General features: G+C 36.3%; 1 protein-coding gene across 1 annotated transcript in view; it reads left to right on the forward strand.

The window, feature by feature from the left end:
• The window catches only part of RFX6 (regulatory factor X6), a 56,007-nt gene extending 36,083 nt beyond the window's left edge, over window positions 1–19,924 (forward strand). The window contains exons 8-19 of the mRNA XM_033234389.1: window positions 3,249–3,326; window positions 3,441–3,554; window positions 5,265–5,314; window positions 6,276–6,435; window positions 7,328–7,472; window positions 9,104–9,213; window positions 10,161–10,278; window positions 11,726–11,848; window positions 12,505–12,711; window positions 14,021–14,533; window positions 16,058–16,270; window positions 19,089–19,924. Coding sequence (XP_033090280.1) covers window positions 3,249–3,326; window positions 3,441–3,554; window positions 5,265–5,314; window positions 6,276–6,435; window positions 7,328–7,472; window positions 9,104–9,213; window positions 10,161–10,278; window positions 11,726–11,848; window positions 12,505–12,711; window positions 14,021–14,533; window positions 16,058–16,270; window positions 19,089–19,264 — 2,007 coding nt within the window. The 3' untranslated portion in view covers window positions 19,265–19,924. The remainder of the gene's footprint in view (window positions 1–3,248; window positions 3,327–3,440; window positions 3,555–5,264; window positions 5,315–6,275; window positions 6,436–7,327; window positions 7,473–9,103; window positions 9,214–10,160; window positions 10,279–11,725; window positions 11,849–12,504; window positions 12,712–14,020; window positions 14,534–16,057; window positions 16,271–19,088) is intronic.
• The last annotated feature ends 1,859 nt before the right edge of the window (window positions 19,925–21,783 follow it).

Here is a 21,783-nt window from a genome sequence, read left to right on the forward strand (position 1 = left end):
AGGCTCCAATAGTTTACCGGGAATTTCATGTTTCTCTGGTGGCCTCCAAGGAAGTTCATATCTGCCAGTTTGAAAGACTAGTCTGTAGATCATTTCTCAGGTATCAAGGTGCTTTTTTATAACCCTTGGTTTCTAAGTTCATTCCCAGTGGACTCCATCATGAAAGCCAGGGACTGACACTCTTCTTTGAGGACAATTTAGCTCTGTCACCTTCTTTGCCATTAGCCAGGCTCCTCAGGTAACTTATCAGTTCCTAGAAAGTGTGGTGGGGCTAAAATCAAGCACTTAAGGCACCTGCTTCTTTTTCTTTTTCCTTTTGAGACGGTGTCTTGCTCTGTTGCCCAGGCTGGAGTGCAGTGGCGTGATCTCGGCTCACGGCAACCTTTGCCTCCTGGATTCAGCGATTCTCCTGCCTCAGCTTCTGTAGGTGGGATTACAAGTGCCTGCCACCATGCCTGGCTAACTTTTGTGTTTTTAGTAGAGACGGGATTTCCCTATGTTAGCCAGGCTCGTCTCGAACTCCTGACCTCAAGTAATCCACCTGCCTCAGCCTCCCAAAGTATTGAGATTACAGGCGTGAGCCACCGTGCCAAGCCAGCACCTGCTTCTTTAAGGCCAAAAGAATGGAGACTGCCCAGTGAAAAGCTGACCCCAGTGAGGGTACTGACTAAAGCCGGGGGCCTGCTGCTCATAGTGTCTCTCGAGGCAGTTGTCTCCCCCACCATGTGCTCACTGTCTTTAGTGGAGCTAAGCCTTGCCTCTGCTCCTGCTCACTCTAATACAATGTCTATTCTCAGAAAATTGACTAAGATTATGTTTACAAAGAATGCAAGGTACACTGGAATTAAAATTTATTGCCCTAAGACTATGTAAGTATTAAATAAACAAATTAAGTATTATACTAACAGTAAGTTTTAAAAATGTTGATGATTTATATATAAAGCAATAAATTTTGTAACAAATAGAAATACTTGTGAAGATAAAGGCTTACTTGTACTTTAATAGGTTTCAGGGCTCAAAGGATTAATTTTAAAAGAATTTATTGATACAGAATAGATGTACACATTTTGGGGGCACATGTGATAATTTAATATGCTCATATAATTTGTACGGATAAATCAGTGTAATTTGGGTTATTGATCACCTTAAATATTTATCTTCTCTTTTTGCTAGAAACATTTGAATTGTTCTCTTCTAGCTACTTTGAATATACAATAGATTATTGTAAGCTATAATCACCCTACAGATCTGTCAAACACCAGATCTTATTTCTTTTATCAAGCTGTGTATTTGTACCCATTAATCAACTTCTCATTATTTTCCTCTCCCCCTCCTCTTTCCAACCTCTGGTAACCACCAGTCTACTCTCTACCTTCATGGGATCCACTTGTTTAGGTCCCACATATGAGTGAGAGCGTGTGACATTTGTCTTTCTCTGCTTGGCTTATTTTACTTAACATAATGCCCTCCAGTTCTATCCATGTTGCTGCAAACGACAGGGTTTTATTTTTTATGGATGAATTATATTCCCTTGTGTATATACCACATTTTCTTTATCCATTCATCCATTGATGAGCACTTAGGTTGATTCCATATGTTGGCTATTGTGAATAGTGCTGCCATAAACACGGGAGAGCGGATATCTCTCTTGGATATATTCATTTCCTTTTTTGGATATATACAGAAAGGGTTAATTTTTGACAACAGTTATGATTTCCCTTCCATCTTTCATGTCTTACTCATCCTCATTTTAAACATATGACTTGGAATAATCTGAAAATATAATAGCATTGCCTGAAATATAGAGCAAGTCTCACTTGCATTGATGGTGACATATCCTGCTAGAGGTATTCTAGAATCAGCACAGCTCCTTCAAATGGATCAATAATGTTCATGTCATGGTTATACTGCTCTGAGCTAAACCACAGAGATATGTGTATTGGGTTGTGGGAATAAAGGGAAATGCAAAGGGATAGGATAGGACACCTCCATCACCACCACTACTCTAGATGCTATTGGAATCAAAATAGCTGACATCCATCAGTTTCTTAATATGTACTATGGATTATTCCAAACACTTTATATTTGTAATTCATTTAGTCTTCCTAGCAACCCTATTTTATAGCTACGGTTATTATCATGTCAATTTTAGATATGAAGACATTAAAGCACATAAATATCAAGTAGTGTGCCTAATGTTACGTAACTAGTAATAACTAATAAGTGGCAAATTAGAGCTGAGATTGAAATCCAGGTAATCTGAAGGCAAAGCTCACACATTCAACCTCTAAACATTGCTTTTTTTCACATAGAGTTCATAACTGGCAACAGGTAGGGAAATTTCTAACATGTAAAATAAAAGTTTTAGTTTGAATGTTATTAAGTTGCCAGAATATTATCTAGTTTTAGCCTATTGCAAATTTTAGAATATATTTAAAACTTTTAAAACTATGCTATGCAAATATCCATGGTAACTTGAAAATACAGACTTTTCATAATAGACATTCAATGTTTGAAACTTTTTTTTGAAAATGCATCATTTGGTATTATTACTAATTCCAGATAATGTTTAGTAAGGTCTTACTGGGTGCCAGGCACTGTTCCATATGTATCACATCTTATTTTATTTGCTTTTCTTAACACCATGTAAGCAATATGTTATTACTACTTACTTAAAAAGCTTGGGGGCTCAGAGACAAAACCACTTTTGCCGTCATACCTGGTAAGTAGTGCAGTGAAGGTGGGCACCCAAGTTGAGCTGACTCCAGAGCCAAAATTTGAAACCGTTATGCCATACTGCTGCAAGCGTCCACTTCATAAAACTGTGTGAAGATTTGATGTATTTTGCTACTTTATGTTTATTTACCCGAATCTTTGTTACTAGTTTTACTACTTTATGTTTATTTACCCAAAAATTAATTTTAAAAAATTTAAATTTAAATTAAAAATTAAATTTTAAAATTTAATATTTTAGTAGGCATAAAACTAGGATGTTACTTTGGTCCATAGTACTCTGAAAAATTACCTTTTTCATACTATACTGTAGTTGTCCATTTGTTTGCTTTTCTCCCTTCACAAGGCACTAAGTTCCTTGAAATAAGAATTTTGCCTTAATTTTTGAGTCCTCAACATTGAGCATACTGCTTGGTACATAATAGAATCTTTTAAAAAATGTGTGTTGAACAAATTAACAAGTAAAGGCAGTGTTAAAAGGATGCTTTGGTTAAGCTTTTTCTTCCTTGAAATAGGTTGATACGCTCATAATGATGTACAAAACTCACTGCCAGTGTATCCTGGACAATGCAATTAATGGAAACTTTGAAGAGGTAAGAATGACAAAGAATGCTTTATTGACCCTATTATATATACTTTCATGTTCTGTTCTTAATGAGTTCATGTTAAAGAAAAAAATCTTAACATACTTTTTACTCTGCAATTAGATCCAGCATTTTTTATTACACTTTTGGCAAGGAATGCCTGACCATCTTCTTCCCTTACTTGAAAATCCTGTTATCATTGACATTTTCTGTGTTTGTGACTCAATTCTTTATAAGGTAAGCACTTTGATATGTCTTAAACATGAGCCATTTATTTCTTTACATAGCATTCTATCTAAATTCTTGCAATATATTTTCAGTAAATGTATTATTTATGGCTGGAGATACACTATCTTTTTTTTCTGATGAGAAAGCAAGCAATTTAATAGTGCATGTTTAATAGTGTATGTGTTTTAATTGAAGTTTACATTAAGTAAAACAAACTCAATTTGTTTTTACAGCTAATAATGAATCTGTATGTGACACACTTATTAATATGTGAAAAATTAGTTAAATTTTATTAACTCTCTAAGGTGTTTTCAGATTAAAATAACACCATGGATTTTTTTCACAATGCCAGTGTTTTGGCAGAAAGCAGAATTAGGCACCCTCATGAGATTAATAACTTGAAAATCTCAAAAACTTCTAACTTTAATGCACTGATGTCTAATTCTCTTCTCAAACCAGATCAGAGTTCCTAAGTGTCTACAGAAGGATCTCGAAGACATCCTAAATAAGGACAAACTGATTTTCCTTCTAGACAGATATTTAATGGGAGATGGAAAGAGGCTAATTCCTGACAGTCTCTTCCCTAGTGGCTACAGGTTCTAAGCTGACGGAGAAAACTATATTGCAATGTGGGTACTTTAAAGTGAGTTTGCCTACATTTGCCTGCTAACTTATCATAAGGAAAAACAAAAGCTTTCCTTTTAAAAAATAATCTGAGTTGGCAAGAAAACCCAAGCTGGACGCTGTTAACATTTAGGAAATAAAATCCTTCTAAGTTAGTTGCCACTATCAGATTCTCAGCTTTGCAGAAAAGTAAAACAAAAGCTATTTATAGATAACTAAGTCCAGAAGCCCCTATGCAGACCAAGAACTAATGAGACAGCTTGAATAAGACAGCTCATATTTTTGTCCTCTATCCAGTACTTACTCATCATAGGAGAAAGGAGGAATAAAGTACAATATATTTTCTGCCTTTAGTTCAAGTTAAAGTTGAAAAAATTTCAAAGAAGAGTAAGGATTGTCTTTTTTTTTTTTTTCCTGGATTGAATATGAATGCCATTCTTTAGAGAAAAACAGTTTAATTTGCATTAATTGTTTATAATACTTAACACTTGAAAAGGCTCCCAAAAGGGGAGAGGAGGCAGCTCCATGAGTGAGTATAAGAAAAGACCTGGGGCTCATCCACATGCATTTCCATCAGAGCAAAGCTTTTTGGACTGTCATTCAGTTTGTCCAGGAAATACTTTTAAAACATATTTTTCCCTTTAAGTGATCTATTTTTTTAGTCTGGTGTAAAAATCCTGACTTTAAATATCTTTAAATGAACCCAGTTTCTCCCCATCATGATGGACCCAGGTAGGCACAGTGAGCTCTGTAAGTAGAACGATGTAAGATGAGTTTCTAAAAAATCTTCCTCCCACCTCTAGAAAGTGGTCAGCTTTTCATCATAAAACAGTATATGATTACCATGGACCAATCCATTGGTAATTAACATACCGAGTATATACATATACAGTGCTATCTCTTGTTTTTATTGTCATACACGCTCACACACAACTCATACATACATTCATGTTAGAGATAAAATTCTAACTTTCAGAAAGGAGTTAACATGTTATTCTCTAGGAAGCTAGGAATAAAAAGTAGTTGGCCAATAATATGTCTTTCTATAGAAATACTATGTGAAGATTTGTATTAACCTCTTTTGCTATGATTAAGGTTCTTACAGATGTACTAATTCCTGCAACAATGCAAGAAATGCCTGAAAGGTATGTTCAGTTAATAAAACATGAGCATTCCTAGTATAGGATTTAACTTTATACATTATATTAGAAGAAAACATTAGGTAGTAATTTATTCATTTTTCAAGAAGACTATTTTCTAGTTGTGTCCCTTTGTATTTGCTGGAAGCGATGTGTCTTATAGTTGGGCCTCAATAAACAAAATGGGTGCAACAATCCTTCAATCCCTTTAATTTGAGAGTGGCTAAAGTGAAAAATAGATTTAAGCCCTGTTGACCTTCGAGAAATTTTTCAATGGAAACTAGCTGGAGTATGATAAGAAAGATAATTAATGGAAAATAACCACAAGAATAAAAACTATAGGATAAATTATTATATTTTATTATTAACGTTTGTCTTAATTACAAAAGCAGTTTTCAAAAAAACTTTTCAATATAAGAACAATAGAATTCTGAAAAAAAAACCCAACTTTTTCTCTGAAAACAAAATCTAATGAAATAATAAAATTTATTTTAATACTTTGGGGGTACAAATTCATATAGGACTGGACATAGTTGGTGCTCCAAAAATAGATGTTGCTTGATAAAACAAATTTTACTTTTTATTTACCTTTTCCTCTAGATTATTTCATCTATATGATAGTTGGTATTAGCCTGACCAATAATGTCTTTTAATTATCAATTGTAGTCTTTAAATATCTATTCTGTACTCTGAATTGGGTACTTGAAGTGGCGTTTGAAGAGCTTGAGTGTTTTGACCAAGATGGTAACAAAACATCTCATGTACCCCATAAATATATACACCTACTATGCATCCACAAACATTTTAAAAATATATCATAGAAAAGATGATAAATGGCAGACCCAGGCTGTCTGACTTCAAAAGTACTGCTCATGAAATCATAGAATAATAATATACCTCAATTAAAATATAATTGTTTAGTGCACTTTTTAACAATGAAGCATTTAACACATAGCCTTCTTTGTAGCTTATTAGCAGACATAAGAAATTTTGCTAAAAATTGGGAACAGTGGGTTGTTTCATCCTTGGAAAACTTGCCAGAAGCCCTAACTGACAAGAAAATACCTATTGTACGAAGATTTGTATCTTCTCTGAAACGACAAACATCTTTCTTACATCTTGCTCAGGTATGTTGATTGCTAAGCTGAGAGCATTTGAATTACCATATAAAAAATGAATCTTCTGATAAGGACAGATTGAGGAACTTTCACAGATTGAAGGGAGCTAAGTAGACAACAACTAAATGCAACATGAGACCCAAAAATGAATGCTATGATAGAAAAAGCATCTTAGTGGGAAAGCTGGTGAAATTCAAATTATGTCTGTAGTTAATAGTGTTGTACCATTGTTAATTCCTGATTTGGGTAATATACAATAGTTACAGAAGATGATAAGAAGCTGGATGGAGAGTATATGGAAATACTCTGCACTACCTTTGCAACTTCTCTGTGATTTGAAATTTAAAAAACTTGAATGCAATTTAACATTTATTTGCCATGTGAATCTAATTGCTACAAATAAGGTTGTGAGAAATTAGCCTATGTGATACTTAATATTGTGAAACCACAAACTTAACACATTTTAAACTGCTGACTAATCATAGCTCTTTTAAGTAGGGAGAACAAAAGTCATTCATAAATTAAGAATTACACGTTTGTATATTGTTAAAATCTACTTCTCTTTCCCCAAAATGATTATTTGCTTTATGAAGATTTCTTGCCTTCTAAATTTTAAAAGACAAGCTTGAGATAATTTCAGATAGGAAATGTAACATTTAAAAATTCTTATTTTATGATCATGGACAAAGAAATCCATTTATATTTTCTAAGTTAAAAATAATTTTCAAACTTTTAACAGAGATGATCATGAGTGTCAGCTACTGTTTTTATCTTTAAAACAAGAAAAAAGTTATTTATGATACTTTTATCTCAAGGAACTATTTTTCTGATAGCTAAAAATTTCTTCTAGATACATTAGAAATGATAATAGTGTAGTGTCTTCTTTACTTTCTCTATGCAGATTGCCAGACCAGCTCTCTTTGATCAGCATGTCGTTAATTCTATGGTATCTGATATTGAAAGGGTTGATTTGAACAGCATTGGCTCTCAAGCCCTTCTTACCATTTCAGGCAGCACAGACACTGAATCTGGTATCTACACTGAGCGTAAGTCCATTCTCTTTGTTTAGAATAAGATTTCCCAAGCTCAGGAAATTGACATCTTGAGCTGGGTAACTCTGTTGGAGGAGCCTGTCCAGTGTGTTGTAGGATGTTTAGCAGCATCCCTGACCTCTACCCATTAGATGTCAGTAGCAGCCTCCCCCACGCTGAGACAACCAAACATGTTTCCCCACATCATCAAAGGTGTTCTGGGCTGAAAAATCACATCTGATTAAAAAAAAAAAAACCTGGTTTATAAAAATATTTTTAATTTAAAAAATTATCTTCTAATAAAAAATAGTTATAATTACTGTGAAAATGCAGAAAATATGGAGTAAAATAAAAGTCATCTATAATCTCATTACGTAGAAATAAATGAAATGGAAATAATCTGAAAATAATCAAAATGGTTTTGAGTTTTGTAAGTTTTCTTTCAGTTTTACATTACATGTGTGCAAATTTGCATGTGTTTTATAGTCTTGTCATGCTGTGTTGTATGATACATATCAAAATGGTATCTCAGCACAATACTGCTTTTCAAAGCAGACTCTCTACTCAGGTGTAGACCATCTGACAGAGACTACCAAGCCAATATGTGTGGCTAGACAACTAGTCTTGAATTCCAAGGGATAACAGCCACTATTTTTTCCTCCCACTGTCTTTGAAAAGACAAAACCTGCAGCCTCCCATACACTGGTGCACAAACTATGGACTGCTCTCTGGGGCCCAATGTCAACTCCAATTTTTATTTCCTAAGGTAAAATAGTATTACCATTTGAGATTCAGTAAACCTTAAACCCTTTAATAGAAGGATTATCTTAAACTGTCCTTTTAAATATTACATGATAAAACATTATTCGGGTAAATGGCTCAATTCTGCAATGAAGAACTTAACTTTTACTAAAGATAAAGGATATTTTGGAAAGCAGGAAATCACCAAGCTTAGGTTCATTCATTAGCTTTTAACTAATCTGTTCCATTTAATGAAAACACTAGACTCAAAATGAATATTTAACTACATAAACAACTTAATCTTCCCTAGTATATGCATACATATATATATAATATTTAAACCTATATTTCAATATATACCAAGATATATACACTTATTAAAATTTTGGGCACACTTCTAGAGGTTGAGGTGGGAAGATTACTTGATCCTAAGAGTTCAAGACCAGCCTGGGCAACATAGCAAGACCTTTCTCTACAATTTTTTTTTTAAATTTAGCCAGGCTTGTTGGTGCATGCTTGGAGTCCCAGCTGCTTGGGAGACTGAGGCAGGAGGATCACTTGAGTCCAGGAGTCTGAGGCTGCAGTGAGCCATGATCATGTCATTGCACTCCAGTCTGGGCAACAAAACAAGATCTTCTCTCTCTGTCTCTCTCTCTCTCTCTCTCACACACACACCACACACACACACACACACACACACACACACCATTGAAGAGTACAGTACTAAGGATTTTTTTGTTACTGTTTTCAATATATGATATTAATTCTTTTCACCATTTCTCTGTCTTTCTCTTTCATGCTATCAAAGTATTGATGATTCCTAGTTTTAGGTTTTCTCTTGGATTCCAAGTAGAATACAATATTCTGTTTTCTTTTCTTTCTTTCTTTTTTTTTTTCCTGGGTAGATGACTCTATCACTGTGTTCCAAGAACTGAAGGATCTCCTTAAGAAGAATGCCACTGTGGAGGCTTTTATTGAATGGTTGGATACTGTGGTAGAACAGAGAGTCATTAAGGTACTTTTTAATGACAGATTCAGAAAATAAGTTTCTTGTTAAGAGTAAATGCTAAACTGGCTATAATTTTTTGACTGGGGGGAAAGGGGTGGAAGGCTGTGTGTGTGAAGGCTTTGAAAAGCTTTTGTGCTCTACGAATAAGTCAGGCCAAATATTGAAATTAGGAATATGTCAAGATTTGAGAGCACTGGGCATGGATTCCATTATATTTCTCCTTTCTCGCCCAAAGATTACAAGATGCTCTGCCTTCCCTATCAGTCAATAACATTACAGCTGAATAACATCAGTAGAGAAAGATAAACTTAGAAACTGGAATGATCTGGCCCATTTCTAAAAAGCAAGATTTCATAAATGCTGATGGAAAACATAGTTCTAAGCATTTGCATTTCTGAATCCCAAAAGCTCAATATTTTGTGTTTTCTCTGTGGTTTCTTCATTTTCTTCAGTTAACCTAGTCATCTATCATGAAACAAGCAATAAGAACAAATATATCCATCACTAGTTGGTGTTAGCTATTCCATATCAAGGAAAGTAGTTATAGTTTGGAGACTTTTTTCCTTCTGGAAGGAAAATAGATTACCATTCAGTACCAAAGAAGCCAATCATTCACAAAAATATATAGCCCTTCCTTCACACCTCACTTTCTGTTCTTTTTAAAGCTCTGTCAAAGAAAAATTAAAAATAAAAATATTTTGAAAATTATTTCATTTTGCTGTCTAATTCTGTTAGGAAACAGAGCCATATTGAGTACAGACTTATTACCCTTAGAACATCAGCAAAGACAGGCTAACATTAAATTCCCAGGACAGATAGTTTTATTTGATGAAATAAATGCCATGCCATCTGTCCATTTGTTAGACAGTATATTTACCTCTTGATCTAACATAGGATGCATGTCGTACTGAGAGGACAGATTTTATAGTTTCATTTTGTTCCTTTACTTTTAGACCAGCAAACAAAATGGAAGGTCATTAAAGAAGAGAGCTCAAGACTTTCTGTTAAAGTGGAGTTTTTTTGGTGCTCGAGTAATGCATAATCTCACCTTGAACAATGCATCCAGTTTTGGTAACATACGTGCATTATAAAACTGTTCTTACATGAATCACATCATTTGTTCCCCAGTCACATCTCCTGTCAATTTTTAAACATGTTACACTGTCACTTCTTAAACTGTATCTGAATATCGAGCTATGAGAAAATGGTAGTTATGAGCCTGGGTCTTGGAGTCAGACCATAAGCAGGATTAAATCCTAACAATGATCCTCTCTGGCTGTGGGTCAATCTGCTCACTGAAGAAGGGGAAGAATATTCTCTTCAAAGGGTTATGTAGGTACTTTGGTGAGATGATGTATATAAAAACAAATTGCCTAGCACTCAGGAAATGCTTGATGCATAGCAGCTATTATCATTACATTCCATCAGTGCTTGGATAAATTTTCTTTGTTAAACAAACGATAATTAAGACATTATTTTACAAAATTATTATTCATTGCAATATGGCAAATTTTTGCATCTTTTCTGAGCACCCATATAGCTGCACTCCAGGTATCAATAAACAGCTTAGAAGACACACTCTCATGTCTCTGACCCATCTTTCCTGTTCTATATGACTTGGGAGACACAGAGGGTTAAGTTAGCTTTTTTAATAAAATTGAATACCTTCTTTTTCCTTAAAATTCCTGAGACTCCTGTTTTATAGTTATAATGTTAAACTCATGGGTAGAAACTCTGCATTTGGTAGCTGCATTTCAGGAAATCTTCACATTATGAAAGAGATTACAATTAACTAAATTGTTTGTATTTAATGTTCTGTAGAATTAAATAAAATCAGTGAATTTGTATTGAAGAATAAACAAAATGCATTGTCTACTATTTGAAATAGATTTCCCATATTTAAAGTTTTATAAAATACACAGCATCGAAGTCTGGCCTTACTACGAAAAATACTTTTGTTGGAAAATCTATTGAATAGTTAAAAGAAGTTTTAGTTTTCCAGAACATATTTCACTTGAAAATTACTCTTTTAGTTTTTGCCAAATCTAAGAATATTTTGTTTCAGGCTAGAAAGATAACTCTTTACTTGCCTTTTTTCAGACCGTGTTCGCCATTGTCTAATTATTTAGTACAAAGTAAACAGAAATAGAGCAGAGTAGAGTCATTCTCCCCAAGTTAAAGCTTATCACACTCCAATGTGTGCCCTCTTAAAGCATAAAGCATGTCTCACTTTCATCCGTATTTTCCTTTGATGTAATTAGTGGCCAAAGAGCTGGCAGGACAGTACACACAGAGAGCAGGGCAGGCAATACACAGAAAGATCAGAGATCCAAGTTAAGCATGTTGGTCTTAGCAGGTCATTTAAAGTCCAACAAGTATTTGTTTATTTCAGTTGCTCCTTGTAAAGTGTTGCGAGATGGTCACAAAGATAACTGACTTCTCTTTCCCTTTCCTTCTCTTTCCTCTCCCCTTTTCACATTTCACACTGTCCTCTCTTCATTCTCCATCCATAAACAAGGTTCTTTTCATTTGATTCGAATGCTTCTTGATGAATACATTCTCCTGGCCATGGAGACCCAGTTTAATAATGACAAAGAGCAGGAGTTACAGAATTTACTGGACAAGTATATGAAGAATTCAGGTAACTTAAAATAACTATTTTGTTTTGCATATTTCTTTGTTTAAATCTGAAGTTCAAGAATTTGTAAGTGCAAATATTAAGTGGGTTTATCATAATCTCAGAGTTTTTCTCCAAACTAATTCTCACCATATAGTCACACTATTGGAGCACTATTTTTCTTTCATTCATTGATATGTACAGTAGTCAAAAGTACTTTACTGGAAACTCTGAAGTATACAAAATTGGTGATCTTAATTTCTGGGAATTAAGGTGAAGTTGGAGAAGTGACTATAATACAAAAAATAACTGTAATTCAAGACACATATGGTATACTACATGTGTAAGTGGTGTAAAAATAGGTCCTATAGGAGTTTAGAGAAGGAAGGAAATACATCTATTCGGGATGGGGCAACTTGCATTTTGAAGACTTCACTCCAAAGTGCATTATTTAGTGTTCCTCATCTACATCCACATCCACAAATATGCAGCTAAAAAAAACCTAGCATCGCTGCCAAGAGCAAAGGTCTGCCAGCCTCACTTCCCATGGGAAACATTGCTTAGTAGTTTCCAGATTAAATACTCAACAATGAAACATTTTCATTTTCTTTTACTTGGGTGTATCTACTAGGAATATGAGAAAAAAATCTCAAATTTCCCATTTTAAAAACTCTTTACAGGTGCGAGTAAAGCTGCTTTCACTGCTTCTCCGAGTTCATGCTTTCTGGCCAACCGTAATAAAGGGAGCATGGTTTCCAGCGACTCTGTGAAGAATGAAAGCCATGTGGAGACGACCTATCTCCCTCTGCCATCCAGTCAATCTGGAGGCCTAGGCCCTGCTCTGCACCCGTTCCCTGCTGGGAATACAGACAACATGCCGCTCACAGGTACGCTAAAGAGAACTGCTTAGGTTCCGGCGCATCTCAGAGAAGCCTGTGCCAATAAAAAAGGATGATCTTAACTGAGTTTTAATAAAGATTTATAATATTTTTGTCATTTTCAGCAATGGTAATAATACTGTTATTAACACAGGTATCATGTTTTGACACACTCCATAAATTATATTAGAAGTATGAATAATTAGTTAATTTAGTGGAAGAAATAATTAGATGAGGTATACATAAAATTCTTAAGATGCTTTGAAGATTAAAAAAATGGGTTGCTTATTTTTGGATTTTGAGGAGACTTTATTTCTCCTCCCCTAAAAAGTAGATTTGGGCTGGGTGCGGTGGCTCATGCCTGTAATCCCAGCATTTTGGGAGAACGAGGCGAGCAGATCACCTGAGGTCAGGAGTTCGAGACCAGCCTGCCCAACATGGCGAAACCCCATCTTTACTAAACGTACAAAAAATTAGCCGGGCGTGGTGGCAGGCGCCTGTAATCTCTCTTGAACCCGGGAGGCGGAGCTTGCAGTGAGCTGAGATCAGACCACTTCACTCCAGCCTGGGCGACAAGAGTGAAACTCCATATCAAAGAAAAAAAAACTGGATTCTGCCATTTTAGGTTAATTGTTACAATAAGTCTCCCTTTTGATCTAAGGTTCTTTTTGTGTCAAAAGGAATATTTGGTGGCTTGAACTAGCTACCAAGATTTAGTATTTTAAATTTGCTTATTGCCTTGTGTCTTTTTTGAAATCTTTTTTATACATTATTTCATTTGATATACAGAATTTTAAACCTAGAAGAGCCTTATAGTTCAGGGGTCCGATTCTACCAGTGGAACATCGGAGGCCCAGAGAGTTGGTGGCATTCATAAATCACATTACTTATCAGAAGTGTTTGCATGACATTTTGAATTGACTGCTTTGAAGCCATGCCCATTTTGACATTAGAGACTTTTTCTTTTTACCCTAAAAATCAAACAGTTTAGCAATCAGCTAATTTTTTAATTATGGGGAAATATGAGCAGCAGACATCCATGCCCTCCCCATGCTACCTATGGAGAGACCATGAAGCCATCCCAGACTTTCCTCTATAGTCACCAAATCCGTCTCCGCTGTTGTGATACATACATGTGTTGTAATTATATTTTTTAAATTCTGGATTTTTGGTGCTTTTCAGTTTAGTTATTTTTGGAGGGCAGGAATGAAGCAAGTTGGAAAACAATACATTAGTAAATCTTTTGAATATTTTTTAAAGATGTGAGCTCATCTACTTTAATATGACACTAAAGGAATGTTCTGGTAATTTTTTCCAGGTCCAATGGAGCTTTCACAGAATGCTGGTCATATGATGACACCACCCATTTCTCCAGCCATGGCAAGCCGAGGAAGTGTCATTAACCAAGGACCAATGGCAGGGAGACCCCCAAGTGTGGGCCCAGTACTGTCAGCTCCATCACACTGCTCCACATACCCAGAGCCCATTTATCCTACTCTCCCTCAAGCCAACCATGACTTTTACAGCACCAGCTCTAACTACCAGACTGTGTTTAGGACACAGCCCCACCCCACATCAGGACTCTATCCTCATCACACCGAGCATGGTCGATGCATGGCTTGGACTGAACAGCAGCTTTCAAGAGACTTCTTCAGTGGTAGCTGTGCGGGGTCTCCATATAACTCCCGGCCACCATCCAGCTATGGCCCATCCCTGCAAGCCCAGGATTCACACAATATGCAGTTTTTAAACACAGGAAGCTTCAATTTCTTGAGCAACACAGGAGCTGCCAGCTGCCAGGGAGCAACACTGCCTCCTAATTCACCAAATGGTATTGATATGTAAAAGAATTTTTCTTGTTTTTTGAGATGGCAATGAGGCAAAATCAGACATTGCGTTCCACCTCTGCTGACTAGCATGTCCTTTCACTTAAGGCTTCCAAAGATCATGGAACTTAGACATTTGGAGCTGATTTCTGTCACATACACATTTCCTAATTTTTGTGGCTTTCCTAAAGTTGCCCTTCTTCCTTTTTTTTTTTTTTTTTGAGACAGGGTCTTGCGCTGTAAGCCCAGGCTGGAGTGTATTGGCAGGATCATGATTCACTGCAGCCTCGAACCCCTGAGCTCAAGCAATCCTTCTATCTCAGCTTCCCAAATAGCTGAGATTACAGGCATGCATCACCATCCCTGTCTAAATTTTAAATTTTTTCTGAAGATGAAGTCTTGCTATGTTTGCCCAGGCTGGTCTCAAACTACCACCTTTAAACAGTCCTCTCTACTTGGCTTCCCAAAATGCTGAGGTGCCTCCCAAAGGTGCGAGCCACCACCCCTGGCCTGAAGTTGTCTTCCTAAATACCACACATGTTAAAAAAAAAAAAAAAAAAGATTGGTAACATCATATGTTTGAGATTTACCTTAATAGCCCCAAAGAAGAATGTTCTGTCTTTTGAAAACATTTTTAGTGGATAATATTTCTTCCTGATAACTAAAAGCAGATTTTAAAGATTGGGACCAAAACGGGCCAATAAAAATTGGAAGTTAAGGGAACTAGAGAGACCTGTGATTTTGAGTCACCAAAATAGGCTTTGTGTGTAGACTTCTTTGGTGCCTTTCTCCTAAGTGTAGGCCAGTCTTTGTCTCCCCTAAACATGCATCTATATGTAAAAGTAGTATTTTTGTGACAGGTGATAGTGCCTTTTTCTTCATAGGTAGCTCTTGTTAATTTAGATAAGGGAGATCTGACAGAGGTGTAATCTGGTCTTAAAGATAATACAGGCCGGGCGCGGTGGCTCAAGCCTGTAATCCCAGCGCTTTGGGAAGCCGAGACGGGCGGATCACAAGGTCAGGAGATCGAGACCATCCTGGCGAACACGGTGAAACCCTGTCTCTACTAAAAAAAATACAAAAAACTAGCCGGGCGAGGTGGCGGGCGCCTGTAGTCCCAGCTACTCGGGAGGCTGAGGCAGGAGAATGGCGTAAACCCGGGAGGCGGAGCTTGCAGTGAGCTGAGATCCAGCCACTGCACTCCAGCCTGGGCGACAGAGCGAGACTCCGTCTCAAAAAAAAAAAAAAAAAAAGATAATACAATTATTATGTATTAAATTATGTATTATGCTATAATTATTATATTAAATTATGTATGATGCTACAACTCTTATGTATTAAAAACAAAAAAACAGCACAGTAAACCTTATCCACATACAAGTGCAAATCCAGTTCTGTAGCATAGATACACATGTAATACTTGCAGTTTGATATCTTTAGCATGTCACCTAATTACTTTGTCACTTTTTTCTTTTCTGAAAGTTCTTTATAGTAAGTTAATAGCCAATTCTCAACATTTTCTGTTACAGGATACTATGGAAGCAACATAAACTACCCAGAGTCTCACAGGCTTGGATCAATGGTGAATCAGCACGTTTCTGTCATCAGCAGTGTTCGCTCACTGCCCCCCTACAGTGACATCCACGATCCACTTAACATTTTAGATGACAGTGGTAGAAAACAGACCAGCTCGTTTTATACAGACACATCATCTCCAGCTGCATGTCGAACTCCAGTCCTAGGTAAATTATTTTAGTAGTTCTTGGAAACATTTTAAGAAGTCGTTGGCCGGGCGCGGTGGCTCAAGCCTGTAATCCCAGCACTTTGGGAGGCCGAGGCGGGCGGATCACGAGGTCAGGAGATCGAGACCATCCTGGCGAACACTGTGAAACCCCGTCTCTACTAAAAAAAAATACAAAAAACTAGCCGGGCGAGGTGGCGGGCGTCTGTAGTCCCAGCTACTCGGGAGGCTGAGGCAGGAGAATGGCGTGAACCCAGGAGGCGGAGCTTGCAGTGAGCTGAGATCCGGCCACTGCACTCCAGCCCCGGCGACAGAGCAAGACTCCGTCTCAAAAAAAAAAAAAAAAAAAAAAAAAAAAAAAAGAAGTCGTTGACCTCAGGTATGCAGCATTACTTGAGGGAGATATGCTGAGGTGAATTGAGCAAGCATGTTCCCATGGTTGATTTATTATTATTACTTTGGATCTAAAGTTATATTTTTTGTATCTGACTACACAGTAACAGTTTTTCATTTCTTATTGTGTATATTCTATTATGCAACCTACTGCTAGATGTGTTACTTTTTACAAAAAAATAGCTGGTATCTATTAAGGAGGCAAAAAATTAATATGACCTGTCAAATGCAGTCTAAAACTGTAAGTTTTAAAAGGGCAGTAATAATATCTTTTTCTCATTCTTGATTAGTGTTGGACCCAGTTGTAGTGCCAAGAGGTATCTTTAGGTCTCATGATCTCCATAAGTATCCAAAAATCACTCCAAGATTTAAAAAAACTGGTGTCTTCTGATGGGTGCTACTAGCATTCTCTCATTCTTATTTAAAATGTGATTCAACACCTCGAGAAAATGTTGCTATTTTTATTGCTCTCTGACATATCATGTAAGTAAAAATAAGAAAAACAATGTGCTTGCCATGAAGCCTCCTGGAATCTTCTTCCAACCAGGTTACCTTTCTTAATCCTCGTCTATGAAGAAATTCTGCAACTGGTACTAGTTGCATCACCAGCACCTAGCCAAATGTCTGCCACATAGTAGAAACTCAATAAGTGAGTGAGTGAAAAAAGGAATAAAAACTATGTATTATATATATGTATAGTCTATAAATAATTAGTATAATTAGTATGTTATTAGTAATAACATAGATTTAGTCGCTATAGATTTAGTTTCTAAAATTACTAATAAGATTTCACAGGGCAAGTATATATTCACTAAGTATCAAGGCAGAGTGTTAATATTTATATGAGATGGTTAAAATCTTCCAATTAAATTGATTTCAGACTAGCATAAGTAAAGGGCATTGACACACAACCAGAGCATAAGGGAAAATGAAATCAATTTCATCTCTCCTCACTCAGTGTACCTTTTCAATAATTCAATAGGAAGTACTCCTTCTCTTTCTGTCACTGTCACACGTGCTCCCTGAGCAGAATCTAGCAGCTCATCTCCTGCTATCTGCAAATGGTCATTGCTTCTAGGTTATTCTAATGAAGCAGAAAATTCCACTTCAGGAAGTTTTCTCGCCATGAGACTAAAATGTACTGTGTTGCTATTGTTACTATTAATTCTGTTTACTTGAAGAGATAGTGGAAGCTTTGACGAAACATAGGTTTAAGAGTAGGGTGGAGTCTAAGCTTTAGTTGATCAGAGCTGGCTTACAAGTAGATTGCAAAGTGTGATGCAGGGTAAAATGAGGGGATAGAATAAGTGGATAGGTAGTGCAAGTAGAATTGAGTTCAACTGTTTCTTAATTATAAAGCCTGGTTCTTAGACAGAGAGCATGTCATGTCAGCAATAAGAAAGCAGCAACCATATATGAGGGAAATACAGAGTTAGTGAGCCAGTTAGTGAATTTTATTGAGAACCTACTAGGAGCCAGACTCCATTCTAGATGTGAGGACATGGTGGTGATCAGGCCATAGTTCTTGCCTGTAAGAAGTTTACATTATAGTAGAGGGACAGTAAGGCAATACATATATGAGAAATCCATTAAAAAGATAATGCCAAGTACTCTGAACTTGATTAAATAGGGTAAAATGACAGATAGTAAAGAGGAGCTGCTTTCTATAGGACAGCTGAGAAAGGAATCCTGAGGCAGAAACGTTTGAATTGAAAGCTAAGTGATGAGAAGGAGGCAAAGATGTGAAGATCTGAGGGAGGAGTTCCAGGCAGAAGAAGCAGTGAATACAGAACCACTGAAATCACAATAAATTTGAAAAAAACCAACGGGCAGAGAGCAGGCCAGTGTGTTTTAAGCATGTTGAATAAAGGAGAGAGTAGAGCAAAATAAAACAAAAAGCAGGGGCGCATCTACATAGGGTAAGATGCTTGGATCATGTTCCATGGGTATGGGAAGCCACTATGGCATTTGAAATGAGTGAAAGTTTGATCTGCTCTTCAGCAATATCATTCTGGCTGCTCTCAGGAGGGAGAGTGGGTGAGACAAAGGTGGAGATCATGGGACCAGTCAGGAGGCTGCTGTGTTGGCACAGGAGAGAAAAGATGGTGATTTGAACTACAACTGCGAAAGTGCAGATGGAAAGATAAGGTAGATTGGGGGATATATTTTGGTGATAGCTCTTAAGTTGAAATTGAGTTTTCTTTGTGAAATATGTAGAGGAAATAATTTCTGGGAGACTAGCAAGTGGGAAAAAAATGGAAGAAAAGATGATAGATCTGGTAAACCATACAGACTCAAATTTAGAATAGGTATGTGTGCTAGGTGCAAAAATAAATACAAGGAATTAAAATGAGTTAATTCTCTCATTTGCAGAGAAGAGAAAATGTCGATCAATTTTCAATTGCTGATTATATTTTCCCTTACAGCTTCCAGTTTGCAAACCCCAATTCCTTCTTCCTCATCCCAATGTATGTATGGAACTTCCAACCAGTATCCAGCTCAAGAAACCCTGGACTCCCATGGAACAAGCAGTAGAGAAATGGTGTCCTGTTTACCACCTATCAACACTGTGTTCATGGGAACAGCAGCTGGAGGCACTTAAACCACCAATGTGGGAGGGGATGCTAAAACTTAAAAAAAAAAATCTCTACTGTGCAAATATCATTATTCACTCAGACTTCTATAAGAGTAAAGAAAAATGAATATGCAGTGGCTGACATTGTTTTTAAGTCACTGGTACTATGGACAACTCCATAGTGAATGGAGTTACTTGCAGAGTTTGCCCTGCACACTAAGAGTTTAAAATGTGAGCTAATTATTAATCATAGTTTCAAAAATTATCAAATAAAACCAGTGAAGATTTGAAGATGCAAACATTTCAGCTATGAAGACTTACATTTCACTTTCTAATTTATTAAACATCTGTGTGCCCTTTTATCTTTGGTTTCTTTTAAAAGTATATTTAATGCCTTTACAATACCTTTAATTTATTGGGATCTCAGAATCATTGTTTACTATCCCTTATTTGACAAAAAGTCAAATGTGTATGTTCTACCTCCAATGGAAATGTTTACAAGGTCAAGATTTAATTCAATTCAACCAATACCAAAGTTGCTTGACTTTCAATTCCTGTGCATTAGTGTGATGATTTCTGTCACATAGCAGCATTCCGATTCTATGTAACTGAATGGAGATGACAAGTGCTTTCCCCTCTTTATTTAAAAAAGATTAAAAGGAATAAAAGAAATAATGTATGGAAATATTTTTAAAGGTGTGGTGCTCTTGGGGCTGGTACTGTTTCTGAAGAATGCTGGGGATTTACTCTTTAATCTCAGCTCCTTTGGATATCAGATTAAGGAGTAAAGTTGTTTGGTTAAACACTATAATTTTAAAACATTTGCATATCATATCCTTGTCTATAAATATAAAGAAATTGTGAATTGTAGACTATTTGAAACTTTTCAGATTTAGAAGCAGTCTTTTACCAAGTACTTTCTTATACATTGAAAGTAAATGAGTGTTCAGGGATTAGCTTGATGCAAAGCCTAATTCAGAAGTGAAGGAATCATTACATATAAATTAATACAATTTGATAATACTATCTTTCTAGCTCTGTTTCTTTTTCTTTTCCATATATCTTCACTGAAAGGTCTATTGTAAAGTTCATGGCCTGTGGCAGGAGACTTCCATTAGCTTTACAGGCTTCTCCTATAGTCTTATGACAAGCCTCATATTATTTGTTTTAAGGATTAGGTTATACTATAAGCCCCAGGTACATCATAAAAGGATCTATAAGCCCCAGATACTCATTATACATCATGATGGAATATGGTAAAACAAACTGTAGAATTTTTTTCAGCAAGCAACAACCAATTATCTGTGGACCTGTCAGAGTATGGCTACCATTTGCTTAGTTGTATGTTCAACGGTATGCAGTTTATAATCGAATTAATTGAACAGAAAAAGATTGCAACAGTAACAAATCACGAAGAATAGCAAATTAAATGTTCTATTCTTTGTTCTAGAAATATTGTAGAAATACAGGGAGAAAAATAATAAAGACTTGGAATTAAGTAGTAAACAAAACAGCTTTAAAAGGCTTTTGGCCATAAGTCTTGAAAATTAACCAAAATTTTAACGTATACTAATTAAATATATGTTCAGCATCTATGTGTCAGACACTTCATCATATAACATCATGGAAGATACAAAGATGGGAAAGACACTGTCATACTTTATACATTTTTGTGTAACAACGAAGGGGTAATATGATAGAAAATAGAAGCTCCCAGAAGATTTTTGAGTAGAAAGGCAACATGGGAAAAGTGATGTTTAGGGAATATCTAACACTAGTTGGAGAGAGGGACTGAATCGGATAGGGGAGAAATTAGCCTGAAAAGGGGGCTATTTGGAGGTTGTTTCTCTCATCTAGATGTCCAGTGGCCAAACACAGAGAATACTTGGAAGCAGAGGGCATAAGATCAGGGAGACAGAAAGAAGCATCATTTCAAAAGAATGTATTTAAGGATTTTCTCTAACCCTGTTTGCAAAGGATTTCCCTACCCTATTTGTAAAGCATTGCAGTGTAAATAATTTGCCATATATCGATACCCTCTTTGTAAATGAGAGAAAATGACCCGGAGCAGGGAGAAGCTTACAAGACAAGTGAACAGCATCTCTGGGTCTCATCTGCACCTGGCTGAAAACAAGGTTCTCAATCTTGATGCCAAGAGACAGATGACTAACTTGCTGTTTTTGTCAGGCAGTGGGATTTGAGTTTATCTCTGTTAAATGCATAACAGTGTTTCTCCATGCAGGCACTCTTAGCTTTCAGGCAAGACAGTTCTTTTATCTCACTGTTCTGCATATTGGACAAGATTTATATCCCAGGCTCTCAAACACTAAATCTCAATAGAACTCCCTTTCCCAGTCATTGTGACAACCAAAAACACCTCACAGTTTTTCAAATGCCTCTGGAGAGGCAGTGCTAGTTCTGCATGAATTAAAGGACTATGAGACATGAGACAACATAATACCTCTCTGCCCTTCAGTTACACTCATCATTTAAAAATGGTTTCCTTCATGGATGTAAGCCTGAGTGCTCAAGGCATTTTCTGATAT

Source organism: Trachypithecus francoisi, unplaced genomic scaffold (genome assembly GCF_009764315.1).
Source record: "Trachypithecus francoisi isolate TF-2019V2 unplaced genomic scaffold, Tfra_2.0 Lachesis_group15, whole genome shotgun sequence".
NCBI classification, from domain to species: Eukaryota; Metazoa; Chordata; class Mammalia; order Primates; family Cercopithecidae; genus Trachypithecus; species Trachypithecus francoisi.